Source organism: Panthera tigris, chromosome B2, assembly GCF_018350195.1.
Source record: "Panthera tigris isolate Pti1 chromosome B2, P.tigris_Pti1_mat1.1, whole genome shotgun sequence".
Classification (NCBI taxonomy): Eukaryota; Metazoa; Chordata; class Mammalia; order Carnivora; family Felidae; genus Panthera; species Panthera tigris.
In genome coordinates, this window is record NC_056664.1 from 70599735 (window position 1) to 70620905 (window position 21171).

At 34.6% G+C, this 21171-nt stretch overlaps 1 protein-coding gene, 1 long non-coding RNA gene and 1 pseudogene across 10 annotated transcripts in view; 1 reads left to right on the forward strand and 2 right to left on the reverse strand.

Moving 5' to 3' along the window:
* Nucleotides 1-15044, forward strand: part of LOC122238676 — a 53987-nt gene extending 38943 nt beyond the window's left edge. For 5 of the 7 annotated variants that reach the window (XR_006217716.1, XR_006217721.1, XR_006217720.1 and 2 more), the window contains one exon: nt 7931-8223. This is a non-coding gene — a long non-coding RNA (uncharacterized LOC122238676). Of the gene's footprint in view, nt 1-7930; nt 8224-14809 lie in introns of those variants that run through there. The other 2 variants (XR_006217717.1, XR_006217722.1) reach the window with 1 other exon arrangement.
* The window catches only part of LOC102951886 (pleckstrin homology domain interacting protein), a 138501-nt gene that overhangs the window by 86935 nt on the left and 30395 nt on the right, over nt 1-21171 (reverse strand). For all 3 annotated transcript variants that reach the window (XM_042986702.1, XM_042986701.1, XM_042986700.1), the window contains exons 7-9: nt 17976-18136; nt 2039-2260; nt 1664-1764 (exon numbers count right to left, since the gene is read on the reverse strand). In XM_042986702.1, the coding sequence (XP_042842636.1) occupies nt 1664-1764; nt 2039-2260; nt 17976-18136 (484 nt within the window). The remainder of the gene's footprint in view (nt 1-1663; nt 1765-2038; nt 2261-17975; nt 18137-21171) is intronic.
* LOC122238675 lies at nt 11224-14839 on the reverse strand (annotated as a pseudogene).

A 21171-nucleotide genomic window follows, 5' to 3' on the forward strand; every position in this document is an offset into this window, starting at 1 on the left:
CACCTCCTCATCAGATTATACAAAAGCATTACAGTTCAATACAATTTTTGTCTTTGATCAGTAATTAAAACCCATGTGACAGTAACAATCTACATCCTGCCAAAATTTTTGGCAGTTATTAGCCATGAGTAAATATGGAAAAGAAACTAAGTGTCCTCAAGTCTATAACTAAGAAAAAATTACTCCTTTATGCCTGACTGTAGGTTAAAAGCTTTTAAGGGATGATTACAAGAATAGAAAATAATCCTACCTATAATAACTATAAAAAAATTTGTATGTCCAAAAATAGGAAAAACATGAAGCAAAGTATAGCATAACAACTCAGTGGAACATAATGCAGCTATTAAAATTATTATAAATACCTATAATAAAATGTTAAGAAAAAAACAGCAGAAAATTATATACATTTCTCTACTTGCATCTACATTAAAAATACACATTTATGTGAAAAAGCTGTTAGGATAGTTGGTTAATGGCTAAATCTCTGTAAAGGTTCTGAAAAAAATATCACTTATATGGAATAATTCACTTCTCAAGAATCCAGATAAATATTATCGTACTTAGTAATGTAATCCTCAAGAAGCACAAAGTTGAAGAGTTTAATTTTGTGAAAACATTTTTGTTCCTGTAATTTGAAGACTGTTAGCCATATTTTTCTTCTCTATAAAAACAAAACATGAAAACACAATGGTATCCTAATCTGGTCCATAAGAAGGTAAAAAATACTCAAAGGAAAACAACAATTAACTTTTGCTATTGTCCACACACATCAGTAAAATATTTAAATTTTTATTTAATGTTTACAGAAAATCTTTAATATTCTAAATATTAAGAATGCAACTAAAATTAGAAATCAACTTGCTTTCTGCAAACAATCATGTCTTAATCAGAATCTTTTTTTTCAAATGAAGTACATTTTATTATGTCATTCTACCTTCCATGGCCTCTTAATGCCTTGCCATTAGCAGCACTCCACAGGAATGTTAATATACACGAAGCTTATCTAAATACTACTGTTTTAAAATTATAAAGACATTCTCAAATTACTCAACTTGAGTTAATATTTATAAACAAAAGTCAGACAGAATTATTGAGATATCCCTTCTAATCTCAATGATGTTCTACCATGAGAGCACAGAGATGACCATTTAGACACTGCAGAATCACTGAATGCACCAATTCCCCATTCACAGACTGCCGATGGGGCAATATGCAGCACTTCCTCTCCCTATTATACCTACTTGAGAGGTGGCAAGGCATAGATAGCATGGTACCAAAGGGCAGAGAAGTGTTGTTCTAAGTCCTGGCCATGCCAATTCTTAAGAACTGTTTTGCCTCATTGTCCTTAATCGAAAGAGAACACTGTCTAACCACCTTGTTTTAAGAGTGATAATGAAACAGGTATGTTCTGAAGGAAATGGCTAAGGCTAGGAAAAAGAGAAAAAACCAAAAACCACACCTGTTAACATAAACTTTCTTTGAAGCATGGAAAAAAAGGGGGGTGTGGGGAGAAGCATGAAAATCAAAGAGGTCAGTGAATGCATTTCTGTTTTTTACTCAAGGAGAATAAATAAATTTATACTTATTGTTGACTACTTTATATTATTGCAATTTTAACCATTAAATTAAATAATCGATTCTATGATATAAAAGAGCAACTGACTTTATTTTAAGGGTTCCAGCATCCCACAGCCAAAAACAAATAGTGCCATCTGCCCCTGTAGAAGATAGATATCTCTTTGAGCCACTGCACAATGGTGAGAACTGAAAAACAATTGAAGAAGAAAAAAAATATAAGAAGAGTGACACAATCCAAATAACCCACTTTTTACCATATAAATAGCAACTAATAAACAGAGCTAGAAAACATTCACAATGGATGAAGGTCATGACTACCATGTATTTAAAGTCCATATATTTATAAAGAAAAAAGAAATATTCCTTTCTTCATTTTAGTTGGCTTCATACAATGGATTATAACAGCGACTTAAAATTTAAATCATAATCAAAAGGATTTTACAGGGATTAAGCAAATTACCTGTAGTGATGTTATAGATGCACTGTGGCCTTGAAGAACAGCCAAAGGTGCACATGTTCGAAGACACCAGACTCGGATCATTTTATCACAACTTCCAGCTGCTATCATGGTATTCTCATAGTTTACAGCCATGTCTGATATTTCAGCAGCGTGTCCTCTTAAAGTAGCTAATAATCTTCCATCATCTGTTGCCCAGATTTTCACAAGGCAGTCATCAGAACCCTTAAAAAAAAATGAGTATTAATGGAATTAAGTCTATAAATTGTAATTCAAATTCTGAACAGAGATAAAAAATTATATCTGTTATGTTCACTTCCCAACACATATTCTTAAGTACTTAAGTGTTAAATACTTATTTTAGGAATTTTCCTCTATACAAGTCTATTTTTATTAAATCATTCACTTATAAACAATACCTGTGTGTCCACCAATCTACCAGGAGAAACAGGACGTTAATAATAACATTTACCTATGATCTCCTACCCACCACCTCTGGTAACCTCTATCCGGAATCTTGTGAAAGAATCTGAACTTCTGAAGTAACAAAACAAAATTGTAGTAAGAGAACATAATGTAATACACAATAGTGATTAATCCTGTATATGATATTATGTTATACAGAAACAAAAGCTAATTTTTCTCCTAGGAAGTTAAAAATGTAATTCATAAATGAGTTTCCCATTAGTAATCTTCAGCTAAATATGTTACATATAAAATCACCAAAGCTGATTTGTTAGTTACCAAAACAAAGTTCATTTTATCTCCCATGAAGTCAATAAAAATACATAAATTACACATTCTGCTATACTAGCATAAGCTCAGAAAGAAATTGTAAAATATACACATTTTCCAGGAATATCTATATTTACAAATAAACATTTCAATTTCTCATAATCAAAACCAGAGATTAGAACTTCTAGGCTTTATTATTTTTTTTCTTAGTTTCCTTAATTCATTTTATAGCTGTAAATTTATACTTGTTTACCAACCTCTATTTCCTCTTATTTTCCATTATTTGAAAGTTTTTTTTTTTTTTAAACAAATTTTTTAACGTTTTTTTATTTATTTTTGAGACAGGGAGAGACAGAGCATGAACAGGGGAGGGTCAGAGAGGGAGACACAGAATCTGAAACAGGCTCCAGGCTCTGAGCTGTCAGCACAGAGCCCGATGCGGGGCTCCAACTCACGGAATGTGAGATCATGACCTGAGCCGAAGTCGGCCGCTTAACCGACTGAGCCACCCAGGCGCCCCTGAAAGTTTCAAATACACAAAAAAGTGGAGAATATTGTCATTAGCCTTATCCATTTCCCAAATTCAAACTTATCAATAGGTTTCAAAGGTGGCATGTTACAACCATCCAATCTAATTCTTAAAAAACAAAAACAACCCCCTCCTTATATCTGATATTAGAAAGTAGTTTGAAGATCCACAAAAGCAAATGTACAGATGTATTATCACCTTCATACTGATATGACATATAAATGACCACAAACACAGTATTAACAGGACATTTTTTTAAGTAAATATTTATTGAGAGAGAGAGAAAAAGAGGGAGATCGAGCAGGGGCTTGGGGGAAAGAGGAAGGGGGGGGGAGGGAGGGAGAGAGAGAGAGAGGGAGGGAGGGAGGGAGGGAGAGAGAGAGGGAGGGAGGGAGAGAGAGAGAGAATGAATGAATATATCCCAAACAGGCTCCGCACTGTTAGTGCTGATCTCACAACCACTGAGATCATGACCTGAGCTGAAATCAAGAATCTGACACTCAACCCACTGAGCCACCAAGGCGCCCTAACAGAACATTTTAAATGCTATATCCTAAACCAGAGTTGGCCAACACTACCTAGAATAGTCTCAATTAACTCACATTCTTCTGAGCTTTGAAGCAAATTAAGTGGGTAACCAACCACTAAAGACTAGTGATAAAATTTAACTTTGGTAAATTATCTACATTAAAATCTGGTATTTGTATCCCATTCACTTATCTCAGGCTCTTTATCTATAAAACAAGGTGGTTAAACTGGATGATTCCTAAGGTTCCTTCTACTTTTAAAATTCAGTGATTCGTGCACTCATTTATTCATTTGCCTGAAGATTAAGTATGTGCCAAACACTAGAGATACAAAGACGCAGGATTCCTGTCCTTAAGAAGCAAGGCAAAAGAGCGTAAATGCAATAACATGTCTGAAGTGCTATACTGTTGATCAGAAGAGATTCAAACAAGGGAACAGGGTGTTTTTCCTGAGCGGTGAAGAAACAGGATCTGGAAAAGAATCCAGAAGCAGTGATGCCTGGACAGAGCGTTCTGCATGAAGACACAACGTAATGTAGTAAGCTTTGCACACAGACTCCAGGGTCAAACATCTTAGTTCATGACCTGGTATGGCCACTTTCTATATGTTTAACCTTGGGTAAGTTACAGGTTTCCTATGCCTAAGTTTTCTTTTCTTTACGCATCTCATCGCACTGTTGCAAAAACTAAATAAGTGAGGATGGAGTACCTGGTACACAGTAAGACTATTACCACTGCTTCTGTTGGTATTAGTATTCTTATTTTTACTTTGGCGATATTCTTTTTAAGTTTCTTTATTTATTTGGCGTGGGGGGAGAGGGGACGGGAGAGAGAGCGAGCGCGAGCCCCAACTTGGGGCTCGATCTCACAACCATGAGATCATGGCCTGAGCCAGTATCAAGAGTTGGATGCTTAAATGATTGAGCCACCCAGGCGCCCCTACTTTAGCAATACTCTTACTACTTTAAAAAAACAGAAACATTCCATATGGCAAGAGAGAAAAGTTTGATCAAAGGCATGAAAATGTCAATGTGAGAACTCCAAGTAGTCTGTACGCTAACTTAGAGTGTGAGGTAAAGGCACAAGGATGAAGTTAGGGAAAAACTGTAAAGGACCTTTTATGGTATACTATAAAATATGTTTTCTAAAGGGGATCACTTAAGATTATTAAGCAGGTCAGTATCAGCAAAGATCCTGTTGGCATCAGTGTGAATTAGGATAAACAATCGGAGGCCAGGTGAAAGTTGTTAGAACAGTACAGGAAGGTGAGAGAAGTGATAAAACAGATTATGATAGCAGAGAAAGCTCAAAAGAGATAGAATACAGAGCTGTTTGGGGAATTAAAGGAAAGAAGATTGTATCTCTGCTATCAGTGAAAAGAGAAGAAGGAATGGTAGTAGACTATGACTTCCAGAAAGGTGGTCTACATACCACTTGGCACATGGGAATTGCACTAAGCATTAGCTGAATAAAAAACGGCAATAAAGCATTTATTCAACTCTTAAACTTACTTATTCAACTTTTAATTCCACAAATTAAGTCAATTTATTCACTTTTTCTTCTAAAAATTAAGGTAAATATTTGGCTCTGACCTAAACTCACAACAAAGTAAAATTTTATGTTAATACTGGTAGAATATATGAAAAAGTAAAATCATGACATCTCATTGTGCTTCATAATACTGATAGAAATCATTTTGTTCTTATGTATTTGAATAAAAGTTTGCTTTACATTCTACTGTAGAGGGTGTTTCACATATTTTCATGTTAACAAAGAGGGAAAAACAAAAACCAAACACCTTTTTGACCAAAATGCCAGTTTTTAATGAAAATAGTAGCAACCTGAAAGTCAGCGTTCAGTGACTTTTCACCAACTAAAAGAACAAAAAGTCCCATTATATTCATATTGACTTCATTATTAGTAATATCACCAATTTAATATTTTAATAATTTTGCTCTGTATAGAGAAGTACTAAAATAAAACAACATTATGCACATTTTCCCCAAGTGTGTTTTATTCCAATTGACCTCTTTTCTTCCATTTGGTTGCAGGAGAGAAATCTTTGACCTTTTAGGGAAATCTCTCTTTACTATCCTCTTCCATGACCTATACAATAGTGTGCTGTCCCATCCTCACCCCTACTCCCCGGAACTCCTGGCAGAATTTCAAACAGAACTCTAAAGCATTCTTAAACAATTTCTATTTCATGCATCATTACTTGTGATCATTAATTTATTTTTATGGGAATGTAAAACTAAAGATGATCTGACAAATTCACCTAAGTTCTTTTAAAATGGCTATCAGAAACATAAATACACATAAATTGACTGAAAAGGACTGCACAAGAAAAATTAAATTTACTGGGAAAACATTTTTATATTTAAATGTTTATTTTTGAGAGGGGGGAAGGTGCGGGTGTGGGGGGACAGAGGATCCAAAGCGGGCTCTGTACTGACAAGCAGAGAGCCCAATGCAGGGCTCAAACCCACAAACCATGAGATCACGACCTGAGCAAAAGTCAGACGCTTGACTGATTGAGCCACCCTGGCGCCCCTGGGAAAACATTTCTAAAACCACTATACACGTGTTTAAATTGAATGTGGAAGGATATATTAAAAACTGATTATTCTTAAAAAAAAAAAAAAAACAAAAAAAAAAACGTAGAGCAGAATTAGAAAAACTTTCCTTCCCCAAGCCTACCTCAAATGTTAGTTGGGTCAATAATAAACCAAAGAGTAGGGCATTACAGTCTTAAAATGTTAAAAAAGTGTTATGGACATTAAAATAAGACCAATGTTATGTAATGGTGAAAGGAACAAGATGAACAACATAGTCATCGTGGTTGGCCTTGGCTACGAGGATTACACAGGTTTCTAAGATGTATGAAGAAGAAAGAGGTATGGCAGAAATAGCAAATTTAAAGTAAACTGGAAAGAAATTAGATGATTCTTAACCTCAGCAACAATACAATTATCTGAGGATTATTTCCTAAAATGGGGAAAGGGAGAAACAAAATAAGGAACCAGAAAAAAAAAGTGAACAAAGCTTGGAAATAAAGTGGAAGAAGAGCAGTAAGAAAAAAGGAAAAACTCTGTAAGCAAAAGGGGAATGTCCTGCTAAAATTAGATAGCATGATTTTAGAAAAACTTCAACTAACAGTTTTTTTTAGCAAAGCTCCAATGCCTAGGGGAAAACAGAGTAGTCATTTCTTTTCAATAACATCTAGATGTTGCTCTTAGGACAGGGGATTGGCAAAGTGAGAAAAGCTGGGAGTACAAAGTAGAAGTGGAAACAAGAAACGAAGCTGGAAAGGTTTTATCTGAGTAAGATAATAGACGGTTTTAAATACCTGTTAAGGAGTTTGGATTTAACCCAGTGAGGTAGCTACTGAAGAATATTAAGCAGACAAGACTTGGTTACCACAATATTTTTAGCCACAATAAACTCTATGAAACTATGAGCTAGGTGCAAAATAGAAAATGCTTTTTTTGGAATTCATTTTTGAGTCAAATTTAAATATTAAGCTAGTGTTTAATGACAAGCAAACATAAGACAGCAGTGTATCACTACTTTCACTTTTCAATAATGTTAAATTGTCATAATTACTGTGAAAAGTGTGCTCATTAATATGTTGTCATTTGTGTTTATGTCAAACCTAGCATTCAAAAAATCTGAAAAAAATTACAATGAGAAGAATGTGCAGCTTCACTTATTTAAATCCTCAAATAAGATGTGACACCAAATTTTCAGTGACTTTTTTAGACATCATTGTCAATGCAAAGATAAAGCCAAAGAAGAAAAAACAAAACAACAACAACTTATCTTTATTTGGAAAAACAGCAGTGTAGATGTTATTTATGAAAAGGCCTGGTAAGAAAGAATGGGACTTAAAGAAAACAGATTTGCCTGAACACAGGACTTAGTTTGAAGTACCCTATTAATTTGTATATTCCACTGCCACACCAAGGAAGCCATACTCACAATAAAGCTGTGTGCCTTTAAAATAATCAATATGCTCTGTAGCTTAGGATAGAGGAAGAAAACGGAGTCAGACTTTACCTAGGAATCATTGTTTCTTTCTTTCTCTGTTTCTCTTTTTCTTAGACTATGGAGATAATGGCAGCAAAGACCTCTCCTTCCAACATGAAACTGGATCTCTTACACTATAGGTAATTCCTAACAACAACAAATTCTATTTTGTGAATCCCTCTTGGAAATTTCGAAGTTTCATGAAAATAAAAAAGTTTGAGAGGTAAAGTTCAGATAAATAAAAATACCGACATTCTCCATAAATGAAGCCTAGGCAATGTTAGGTACGCATCTGACTTTGGTATTCTGGTACTCCACAGGTCTCTGTGACATGGCTTTCCACTTTGTCATGGACTTGGGTATTAAAACTCTCAAAATCTAGAAAAATGTCCTATCTAATGTTATGAAAACTTTATGAAACAATCAGTAATAGGGCTCTGAATCACTTAAATTCTATGCAGAAACTAAAGCAGAACATAAAGTCTGCACTCCCAAAATTTAAATTTTAAAGGCTTTTTTTAGGCAACTTTTAAAGGCTTAACTGAATTTGTATTTATGTATTTACTTAAACTAAAAGCTAGAAGATTGGAAGTGACAATTATGTGAACTAGTCAGTGATGAAGAAAGTCCTTTACAGGTTGGAACAGTAAATGCCAAAGAATGATTGACTTCTGCAAGCAGAAAACCACACACATTTGGAAACAGTATAGCAGGTTACATCTACAGATTATCTTAAAAGGAAAAAGTAGATCTATAAACGTTTCCGTGCTAAGAGGAGCATTAACTGTGCAGACCAACCAAACATTACTACTTTGAAATAAAAAAAGAAATTATGTGATATTTAAACCTATAATATCTTGGAAAATCTAGCATTCCTTGGCAGAAATCAAGAGAATTCTAATTTTTCTTGCTACAACACAGATTTGAATCAGATTTCACTCTTGATGTCTTTAGAACAGAATTAAATGTTAAAAACATCATGTATATTGTCATGTATACTACAGTATCATTTTCTTATTCAAGCTAAAAAGTACCTTGCTCTTCAGGCAGCTAAAATTTGCTTATAATTTAAATGTAGTTCAATGTTTTTTTAAAAAAGATGCCATTGATTTTCTTTCCTACCAATCTACTACAGACCTGTTTCATTTCCCTTACAAATAATCCCAAACTTCAGTGTCAATCATTTCAACACACGCCCAATTTTCTCACTCTCTCATCCACCTACACCACCAATGACTAACCTGTATCCATGTAATTATCACTTACTCCGATCCTGCTCCCAAGATACTAGGTACTATTATGGAAAAAGAAGATATGCGTACTAAATCTGCAACACTGAAAATATTATGAACCCTCCCTCTATTTATTTGGGAGGCTAAAGCTAACTGGTCCCTATTTGTCACTCTTTTCCTATTACGAGGCTTTATCACATACCTCTAGGACCCAGTTCTGTTTCCTAACATAAAGTATTTCACAATGAAAGTAGAATCTGCTCATTGTGAACTTAATTAACTCTCTTTTGAAATAGGCCAAAATAAAGTGCTCTTTACACATCTCATCTTCATCTATTTATTCTATCCATCCTCCTTAGATCTTCCTATATCAAGTCTACTGTTCTAGTTCCATCTCTTTGACCAACAGTTTTTCACAAATTTATCTTCCTATAAATTACTATGCTCTTGCTTTCCTTTCCATTACTACCAAACTTACTGAATACCCACTATACTTCTCATGCACTTAAAAAAAATAATTTTTAATTTCAAGCTTACAGAGTTTCAAGAACAGTACCAATGTCTTCCATATCTCCGTAACCCAGATTGATCAACGTACCCATTACCATTAGTTTTTTCCTGCACCATTTAAGATCAGGCTGCAGACTTGATGCCCCGTCACTTCTAAATATCCCAGTCTATATTTCTCCAAAACAGGGATACTCATCTACATAAGTTGGTAAATTCATATTTATATAACTGCCATCCAATCCACAGACCCCATTCAAATTTCGTCAACTATTATGAAAATGTTTCCTTTTCCTTTTTGGTCCAGGATCCCATATAGCAACACATGTTATATTTTAGTTATATTATCTCTGCAATTTCCTTCATTGTAGAAAATTTCCTCAGGCTTTCTGTTTTGTGTTCTCAGAAATTTACAAATACAGACCTTAAGTTCTGTAGGATGATCTCAAGCCTCAGTCTAATGTTTCTTCACGAATGAATCTAGGTAATTACTGTCTTGACAGGAATCCCACAAATAAAATGCTGTATTTTTCAGTGTACCACTTGAGAGAACACACCATGTCAACTCATCTCACCACCTGTGAAGTTAATTTTATCATGTATTTTCAAGTTTTCTCCCCTGTAAAGTTGAAATTTCCCCTTTTTGATTAACATGTTGTGGGAACATATTGCAAGATTAAGCCAGTATCTTCAAACCAAGATCCTCTACTAGTCTTAGTTAGCTTTTGTTAATGACACACAAATGAATCAACTACCACTGTGATAGTTGCCAAATCATCATTCTTTCTACAATTATCAGTTGACATTTGACCTAAGTAAGAGTTTTTCCTCCTTTCTCATTTATTCATTTACTTACTTATATCAGTATAGACTCATGGGTTCCTATTTTAGTCAATGCTAATAAGATAGAATCCCTGGGGGCGCCTGGGTGGCTTGGTCGGTTAAGCGTCCGACTTCGGCTCAGGTCATGATCTCACGGTCCGTGAGTTCGAGCCCCGCGTCGGGCTCTGTGCTGACAGCTCAGAGCCTGGAGCCTGTTTCAGATTCTGTGTCTCCCTCTCTCTCTGCTCCTCCCCTGTTCATGCTCTGTCTCTCTCTGTCTCAAAAATAAATAAACGTTTAAAAAAAAAAAAAAAAAAAAAAAAGATAGAATCCCTGACTATCCTAATGGTGCTTACTAAGAAAATAGAACAGAACCCCAATTCTATTTACTTTTTTTAATTAAAAAAATTATATTTACCTAGAAGCATTCACAATGTCAACAAAACAGCCGTTAACTTTTTTTTGCAATTAGAGTAGTATTCCATTAACAAAACAATTATTTACAATGTCAACAAAACAGCTGTAACTTTTTTTTTTTTTGCAATTAGAGTGGTATTCCATCAACAAAACAATTATTTCCTATAAGCTGCACCAAAGAAAACTAAAGATGAAAAAAGCTACCATCCCCATGCATAACTAGTTTCTGCTGTGTACCAATAAGAACCTGCTTTAAATTTCTTTTTAAGTTTTATTTCGAGAGAGTAACAGCATGAGTGGAGAGGGGTAGAGAGTGAAAGAGAGAGAGAGAGAATCCCAAGCAGGCTTGACACTGTTAGCGCAGAGCCCAGTGCAGGGCTTGAACTTGAAACATGAGATCATGACCTGAGTCGAAACCAAGAGTTGGATACTTAACTGAGCCACCCAGGTGCTCCAAACCTGCTTTAAATTTCTAGGTCAATTTACAACCCCTATACTGTACCAGGCAAGGTTAGTGGCTGGTGAAAATACCACAAGGACAGGGCTATCTAAAGACACATTTGGTATTGTGTTAACTATATAAAAAAAAAAGACAATCTACAGTTTAAAAACAAATTTTTATGCAACCCTACATTTCAATTTTTTTCTTTAAAAGTTGTGTACAGCAAGCGTTAAATGCTTTATAGATCAGGGGGAAAAAACTGCCCTACTCCTTCTCATTCTTTTCATCTTCCTCCTCTTCCCTGCTTTCCTCAGCCTTGACTTTTTTTTTTTTTTTTTTTTGGCCACATCAGGCTTTCCTTTAGCTCACTATGCAGCAATGTCCTCTATATTTTTCCTTCAGCTTAACAGCCTTCTTTTCATGAGGTTGCTTGTCATCTGCAGCAGTGTTATTCCACATCTCTCCCAATTTCTCTGCAACATCACCAATGGAGACTGGGATGTTCTCCTTTGATTTTGGGGTGATACTCAGAACAAAACAAGAAAAGGGCTGAAGGAGGCCTCTCAGGTGTACTGAGATCCTTGAACTTCTTTTTTCGTTTCTCCTTTAGAAGGGATATAAATTTTCATTTCTCTTTCTTAATGGGCCTTGCCCACCTTTGCCATGTCTTCTAATTTTTCTTTCTGTTTAGCAGACACAGTCTTCATCTCTCTGAGCACTTCTTAGAAACTCTTGAGAAGGTGACTGAAGCCTCTGGGTGCTTCTTGTGCTCCTCCCAGTGAGTTTGCATAAAGAAAGCACATGAGGACATCTGCCTCTTGGCTTCTTAAGGATCTCCTCTGTCCATGTTTAATTATTTTCCTCAGTGTGGCAGTCACCACCCAGCGCCTATCTGGCTCTCACTTGCCCCAGCGTGGTAGCTCATAAAACTCAAATTTTAAAAATATGAATTTCAGACAATGATATCTATATTAAGAGAAATATAATAAAGTGTCTAAATGGAATAGACGATGTTGGAAGTATGGGAGGGAAGATAGGAAAAAGTCTGTAAGAAGGTGGTGTCTGAACAGAGAACTGCTAATAAAGGAGTTAGTCATGGGAATATTTTGGAAAAAACAATTCAATGCAAAGGGAATAGGTACTACAAAGGCTCTAAGCCATAAATGGGCTTTGCAAGTGTAAAGTACAGAAAAAGACCAGTGTAAAAGGAGGATACAAGAAAGGAATCAGTCTTACAGACATCTGTATAGATCTCCCCTAACAGATTCTAAGTTTCTTACAAGAAAGAACATTATTCATTTTTGTATCTCTGACTGGTTGATTCATTCATCATTTGTTCCACCCTTAATGTATGCACAAGATACTCTGAGGCATTAAAGATCTAAAAAGGTTCAAGAAAAAAACCTTTGATATTAAGTTCATAACTTAAAAGAGAGACATCTAAACAAATTCATTGCAACATAACACAAAAATACAATAGAAGTATGCAGTTCAAGTGATAGTACTCCACATTCAGAAAACGATTTTTTTTTTTTTAACTGTTAAACTTTTTGAAGAATAGTCTGTGTTAAGTCTCTTCCATTCTTCAATTCCCAGTCCCTCTTCAGTGCACTGCAATCTTACTCCTATTCCTAATACTAAATTAAAACTGTTTTTTGTCAAGGTCATTAATGGTTTTGACAACCAAAAAATGCCTTTCAGTTCTAATTTACTTTAGGTTTCCATCTTTCATAAAATATTAATCCCTTGGCTTTTAAGACACCATTTCTTTTATTTTTCTCTGGCCTCTTAAGCAGCTCTCAGTCTCAATTATTGACTCCTCTCCTTTTCTTTTACCTGTTTTAAAAGTTAAAGTTTCAGCCTTAGGTTACATACATATGAGGTAATACAATCAATTTCCATATTCAATGATTCCCAAGCTGAATCTTCTAGCCTTAATCTTTTTCCTGAGCTCCCAATGCCTCTTGAACATTTCTATTTGGCTATATGGGTAAGTATCTCAAATTCAACATGCCCACCTTCACAAACTTCACTTAAATCCCTACCACAGTAAATGATAGGACTTTCTATCCAGTCACATAAGTTAAAAACACGTGATCCCATACTCTTCCCACTCAATTCTTCCCTATACTCAAATGAAGCTCTTAAATCCTACAGATATTTTTAATCTGTTAATTCCATCCCTACTTTTCACTGTGACTCTGTTCAAGCCTTATGATTTCTTTCATGGATCAATGCCAGAACCTTTTCACCAATTTCTCCATACAGACTCTGTTTCTTTCAATCCATCCTTACAATGCCAAGAGATTGTTAAAAAGACAAATTATACTCACTCTTCTGTCAAAATCTGTCATTTTCTCTCCTTTGCCTTCAGGAAAGAAACCCACTCCCCTTCATACATCATCAAAAGGATCTTGATGATTTTGTCTCCCACTAATATCTCCAGCTCTTGCTTAAATGATTATCTATATTTATTCTTTGCCATATCTAAAAATACACAACTGCCTGTTACATTCTTCTAAGGTTTACAAATGCCTTTCCCTAAGTTGCAATATCCAGCTAAATTCAGCTGAGGTGTTACTCCTAGTGTTTCCCTTACCATTTTCTACAACACACTGCATTAGATACCTCTCCCTCTATGACAATTCAGTATCTTATATAGCCTCTTTCAAGTTTCTTATCAATTGTATCAATATTGTCTGTTGACTACTGATGAACTTTCCAGGGACAGATACTCTTTCATTTCTAGATACTAAGTGTCTGGAAGAGTGTCTGGCTGTAACCTACAGCATTTATGGAAATATTTTATGCCCTTTTGCCTTAATTTGAAAAGAGAGATATATTTTTCTTCTATAAAGGGGAAGGGAAGAATATTTGTATATGGTTCTCAACATACTTTGTGTATTATGAGTGAATAGCTTACTCCTGAGAAAATTCATTAACTCTGCTTTTCTTTGGTAAATATTATTTAAGGAAATGATTCTAAAACCAAGTAAAACAACTTACAAACTAAGAGAATTAGGAAGCAAGTCTGACTTGATAGTAATGCTGTCTCCCTCTCTGGGTTCTTCTCATTATTCTACTGGGAAATATCTATTACAACATTCTAGTACAAAATATTTGTAAATTATCCTATTATAGAATTTCCCTTATCAATTAAAGTGATTTCATTTTTGATCTTGTATAGAATTTACAAATAAGATTTTAGTAAGTAAATGAAATGGATAAAATTTAAATCTATCTATAAAATCGACAGCAGTAGGTAAAACTTAATGATTGCTTACTGTAGAGCTTGTTCTACACTGATTACATGCATTATTTCATGTAATCATATAAAAATCTTGTGGGGTTGGTATTATTATTGTCTATTTCCCCTCCCTCCTTTTTTTAGAGATGAGAAAACTAGAGATTAAAGTGATGAGGTAATCTGTCCAAATTACACTGCTAGAAGTGGTAAAGCTGTGAGCTAAACTAAGCACCCCCTAATGCCAAAGTTGACACCCTTAAACACAGTGCTATCTATTTTGTCCCTAGCTATGTCTACTGAGAAAGGACTCCAGAGAATTTGTCGTCCCTTGGACAAAAACTTTCAAATACATCTACACAAGAACTTTAGGAATAAATATGTAAGGTCTTAAGATACCAAATACATAAAAAGATAAAACTGAGTTGATCTATTACTGAACTGTTGTTCCAATAAATAACAGTGTGCTCTCTCACAGGAATGTCTCATTGGTCAATCATGATCTACTATCCTAAAGCTTTATCCCATCAGTTTTCAAGACTGATTTTCAAAAGTCAGTCAGTGGCTAGTGTGTTTCCAGTGGGATGAGCAGCCATCCTACTTTATGAAGTTAATATGAACAGTGAACACGTATGTACCACATTGCCACTTGAGGTGGGAATTATAAAAATACAAGGAAATTTTAAATAAGAGTACTCTCATACCTTTTATTTCTTATCACATGGTAACATTTTGGATTCTATAACTGCAAATCACCAGTACAAAATGACAGTACTATGAGTTTGGCCCAACTAGCAAATTATATCACATACATAAAACATCAACAATTTTAGGCTCTGGTAAGACCATATAAAATAATATAAACATTATTTCCCTCCCTTTAAGTATGTGCCCTCAACTGTAGAAAAATAATCAAAAACAGCTTTTTTTTTTTTTTTAATGTTTATTTTTGAGAGAGAGAGACAGAATTGTGAGTGGGCGAAGGGCACAGAGAGAGGGAGACAGAATCCGAAGCAGGGTCCAGGCTGGCTCTGAGCTGTCAGCACAGAGCCCAACACGGGGCTTGAATTCACCAGGCGTGAGATCATGACCTGAGCTGAAGTCGGAAGCATAACCACTGACTGAGCCACTCAGGAGCCCCAAAAAACAGCTTCTTCTTCACACAGCATTCCTTCTCCCCAAATCTAGAACAGGAGCTGCATGCAGATTTTTTCCCTACAGGGCCACTAATTATCTTAGGCTTTGTAACCATAAATACTCAAACATGCCAGTCTCTGTCATAATTACTCAATTCTGCCATTTGGTAGTGCAAAAGCAACCACAGGCAACATGTAAACAACTAAGCATGCTTGTGTTGGAATAAAATTTTATTTGCAAAAACAGGTAGAAGGCTGGATTTGACCCACAGGAGTAGTTTGTTACCCCTTAAGTTCAAAGAGCTGCTCTTCCAAACTTCTTACCTACCACTATACCAAACTCATGAGATAGCATCAGCACATTATTTCACTGCATTTTCCTGCAAAAAAATTCTAGATTATGTATCTAAATCAAATTAAAATACACATAATGCGTCATAAACTACAAAAACAAATGCTTACCACCCTATCATTTTTAAAGAAAGAATACCCACAAGGTATTTTACTAACATTAAAAATTAAGTAAGTTATATATTTTTAATTTTTTTAATTTTTATTTTTTTTTACATTTATTTATTTTTGAGAAATACAGTGAGACAAAGCGTGAGTGTGAGAGGGGCAGACAGACAAGGAGATACAGAATCTGAAGCAGGCTCCAGGCTCTGAGCAAGCGGTCAGCACAGAGCCTGATGTGGGGCTCAAACCCACAAACTGTGAGATCATGACCTGAGCCAAAGTCGGATGCTCAACCAACTGAGCCATCCAGGCGCCCCAAGTTATATATTTTTATAGCCTCAATGCAATGGCATTAACTTTATACTCACCAAAATGAAGTACAAACACAACATAATGCTTCTTTCTCATAATTTCAGCTTATTACTATTTTTCAAAGAATCCTTTTAAACATGACAAATGTGAAATTTACTTTGTTTTGAGAACTGAATTTAAATATTAGTATACTGAACCTGAAAAAACTAAATGTGATTCCCCATTACCATTTGAAAGCAAATTACTGTTGTAGGTATATCAAGCACTTGGGCAAATTTATAGATACCGGCTCTCCACTTTGAAAATAATGACCTGTCAGAAAATTTCGCTTTTATTTTGCTTCACAGAGAACAATGGGGAAAGGTGTAAAAGAAGGTGAAAGAGAATACTAATCTAAGAAATGATCTGAAAATGCCTGAGTAGATTAGAACCAGGGAAAAGATATGTATGGAAATCCTTTCCCACATCCTGCTGTTTAAGCAAACATTTTACAGATGACTGGGTGTATGGGTAGAGAAGGAGATATAAGTAAATCTTATTTTACAAGCACATTTACTTAAAAGAGGAATCTGGGGGTGCCTGGGTGGCTCAGTTGGTTAAGCATCTGAATTCGGCTCCAGTCATGATCTCGCAGTCCTCGAGATGGAGCCCTGTGTCGAGCCCCGTATCAGGCTCTGTGCTGACAGCTCAGAGCCTGGAGCCTGCTTTGGATTCTGTGTCTCCCTCTCTTTCTGCCCCTCCCCCCATCTGCATGCTCACTCTCTCTCCTTCTCGCTCTCTAAAATAAGTAAACATTAAAAAAAGAAGAATCTGTAATTGTCCCAAACTGTATAAAATTCTCAGCTGCTCTCCAAAGACAGAGATAGGAATTTCTATTTTAACTTCCATTTCCTATTTCCTTACTTCAAAGAAAATTAAGGGCTTTGTGAATGAATGCACACCTTCAGCCCACAGCGTAGTATTTAATTATAAGAACAGTGTAATAACTATTACCCTTAATGGATATAATAAAGCAACTAAAAATAAAAATATTTCCAAAAGTAATTTTCTAAGTTAAAGCTGAAAAGCTGCTTTTCTCCATCAACAAGCTAAAAGAAACAACAGCAAATAAACCCAAAGAGCCTCTTTAAACACAACATCAGATACACTGAAGAAATGAGGTGCTAAGGATAATATAAAAAGATACATTTAATAGTCTCTTCTAATTTGCTTAACACACTTTAGAAATGCCCCTGTATACAATTTAGATTATTATATGACATTTTATAAAATGTCAAACTGCAAATTTGATATAATGCTCAGAATTACACTTATCCATAATGTAGCACTATCATATAGCTGTGCCTGTATTACAACATGTCCTTTAGGAACTTTCCAAACCTGGATCAAGTTCAACTTCAAGTAATATCTTTTATTATAGTAAGCTAAATTACCTGAATATTCAGTTTTTCATTAAAAGAAAAAAATCAAAAGCTCTATTTCAAGTTCAACTATAAGCAGTGTTTCTTCAATGCCTTATATGAATTAAGATAATACTTCAAAAATTACTTACAGTAAATATCCGTCTGCCAGTTCTATCAAAAGTTACACAGTAGACAGATGACAAGTGTCCAAGAATTCGCTTATGCATTTTCATGTGCTGATAGACCGCTGTTGGAACAAGTCGCTCAAGCCTGTATTTCCCATTCAGCTTCCGTGAAAACAAAGTATCCGCTACCAAGAAAAAGGGGAAATAGGAGTGTAATTCAGAAATTCATTTTCTCAATTACCATCTTTCAAGAATTCACATACTCCAACTTCTCATATGTTGGTAAAAATAAAGACACTTTTTCTAATGCATATGGTTCCTAGTTAAAAGTCCCTAAAATAGTCAAGAAAAACACATTATTTCACCAGAAGTAAGTCAGGCACTATTGTCCTCATTTTACAAACAAGCAAAGTCAGTTTATGACTGTCTGAAGTCACAAAATAAGAAAGACATGAAGCTAGGATTAAATTTAGACTTCTTTATTCTCTGGCTAGTACTCAAAAACTTTGCATAAATGAAGAGTGAGGAATAATATATTGCATTATTTTAAGAAATAATTAAACTGGGGATCTTGCCAAACACCTGCATAATGATTCCCTCTCTAGAACCTATTAGCTCTATTTTTCAACTCATCCATTTTAACCATCTTTCATGATATGTCTGAAATTTATCTTCTGCCCAGAGCCTGATGTGCTGACTCCAGCCCAAAATGTTCTCTTCTAACTAAATCACTACTGTATTTTCTATTCTGATAATTATGGACAAAGACAATGCTCAATAAATACATTCTGACTAATCTGCAGGGATGTTATTCAATGACAGATTCCCTTTAATACACTTTTTAAAATTATTTTAATATATGACTTTTTATTTCTGACTATGACTGCCATCTACTTTGGATAAACACTGCAGCTTCTTACTTGAATTTGGTCCCAAAGAAAATTTAAATATACATACAAAATACTATTTAACCTAGATTCAGAGCCTAGCAATTATATCCTAAAGTTGATGAAATACAAGTATATTGGTGTATCATAAAAAAAAAAAAATCAGTATTATTTTATTTATGTACAACAAATGTTTGGCTCACACTCCATTTAAAAGCAAAAACAAATCTTGGGGACTTACGAAGAGAAATGGAGAAAAATGCTTTGTATGATATGTCAAAGAATAACTACATATTTACATGTTCTTTTACTACATCAATTATTTTATATTCTAAGAGTGTACCTTTTGCTGTTAGCACATAAGCTCTATGCTACAATCTATTTTAACATCTGGGATATCTTAGATAAGCTTTGACAGTTGTGAATTAACATATTTAGGCTTCAGCTACTTATACAACAACAGTAATTCATTAATTTTCTAATAAACCTGACACATTTTTCCTTATGCACAGAAATAGCCTGGTAAAAGACATCCTCTAGTGCTTTGGTTCAAACTGATTTACAGCAAAATCCACCAAACATCAAATGTCCTGATAAAGGAGAACTCAAAATGATCTTATCCAAACACTAAGATCAATGACATCCCAAACTTACCTATTTTATAAGAAAGTAAGTGATGACAAAAAACACAAATGCTGACAGTGTTACTAAGATGTAGTTTAATTCCCTCCAACCAAAATTTACAAAATTTTCAAAATCACAAATTTTATTGAGGTATTTAACACCGTTCAGGCATAAAAATATGATTATTGGAGATAATTACAATATCAAAACTATTATTTTAAAGATGATCAGGCATATGCATGTCAAAATTTGTAAAAATAAATTCATTATAAAGACCATTTAAAAATCGAGTTAATGAAGTATTTTCTAAGCAAAAAATCCTTGCCCTAAGAGAAAATGTTGTTGCTCTCTTAAACATAGTTTTTTTACTGAATCTTTCTAAATTGGGATTAAATCTTTATTTTCATTTTAGGAGGCTAAAAAAAGAATATCTCTTTCAAAAAGCTACTTTACAATTAACTTTTCAAGTAAAACTTATCAGAAACAATATATTTAAGTAAAATATATTTACAGTTAAAACTATATTCTACACTACCTTTTGTTATGCTTGGCTACCAATTAACTATTTTAGCCAAGTCCTTAGATTTCAGACAAATTACAAACTTTGTGCAACAGTAACTAAAAGATAACCTATGCAGAACAGTCTGTAGAATTAGCAGGTAATAAGATGATGGTTCAAACTTGATACAGGGAGTTAGAGAAGAAAATTTAAGTATGGTTCAATAGTTGAAGTTAACCTGAGGAGGCTGAATTTGAAGACCTGACCAAATTAAATAGGTAAAAAATTTTACAAAGGTAGAGAGAAGGATTTTCTAGGACTCCCATTCAATGAATTCAACATTTTCTTTTACTATACCATTTGCATAATGTCTATCTCCCTTATCTGATCTTAAGTACCCTAAGGAAAGAAATTCTTACTCACATTTCCCACAACTGAGTATAGAGCCTTTAAATAAAAAAGTATATAAATGAATCTTAGTTAATAACATACACATGGTCAATTTAATCTGTAGTTTTATGACAAAAAGGCAAATGGCAATTATTCACTTTCTAAAGAAACTGTTAATGGACTAATTGGATTTCTGAGTAATAAGGAAATGTCTCTCGGAATATAGAAACTCCTTAAATTTTATTAAACTAGAACATTAATTTTTAAAATGAGCATGGTTAAACAGATATAAGGGGTCACAAAGGAGTAAGTTCCTTATATGACATTATTATAAATCAAGTAACATATAGGACTTGGTTTGAAAGTACATTTATTTTCCTAAGTATGGTGATGGGAAATATTCTTAAATTAAGCCTGCCAAAGCAAATTTCTATCTTCCTTCACTTGGCAAATTCTTTCTTACCCTCTAAGGCCAATTAAAATGTCACCTCTTCTAGTAAGACTGTAGTGAATTTCAAAAGCAACCTAACTGGTCACCTTATAATATCACTCCTATTCAAAACTACAACAATGCTCATTTCATTCAGAATAAACATCAAATTCCTACACCAAGCCTATCAGGGCGATGCATGATCTTGTCTCTCATTACCTCTCTGATTTCACTTGCTACTTGAAACCCTTTACTTGGTTTACTCCAGCCACTCTATTCTCCCCCATTCTCCCAACACAGGAGGCATGCTCTTAATAGAGGGTTTCTGCACTGGCTGTTCCCTTTGGCTAGAATACACTCCCCCCATACAGCTAATGCCTTGACCTTCTC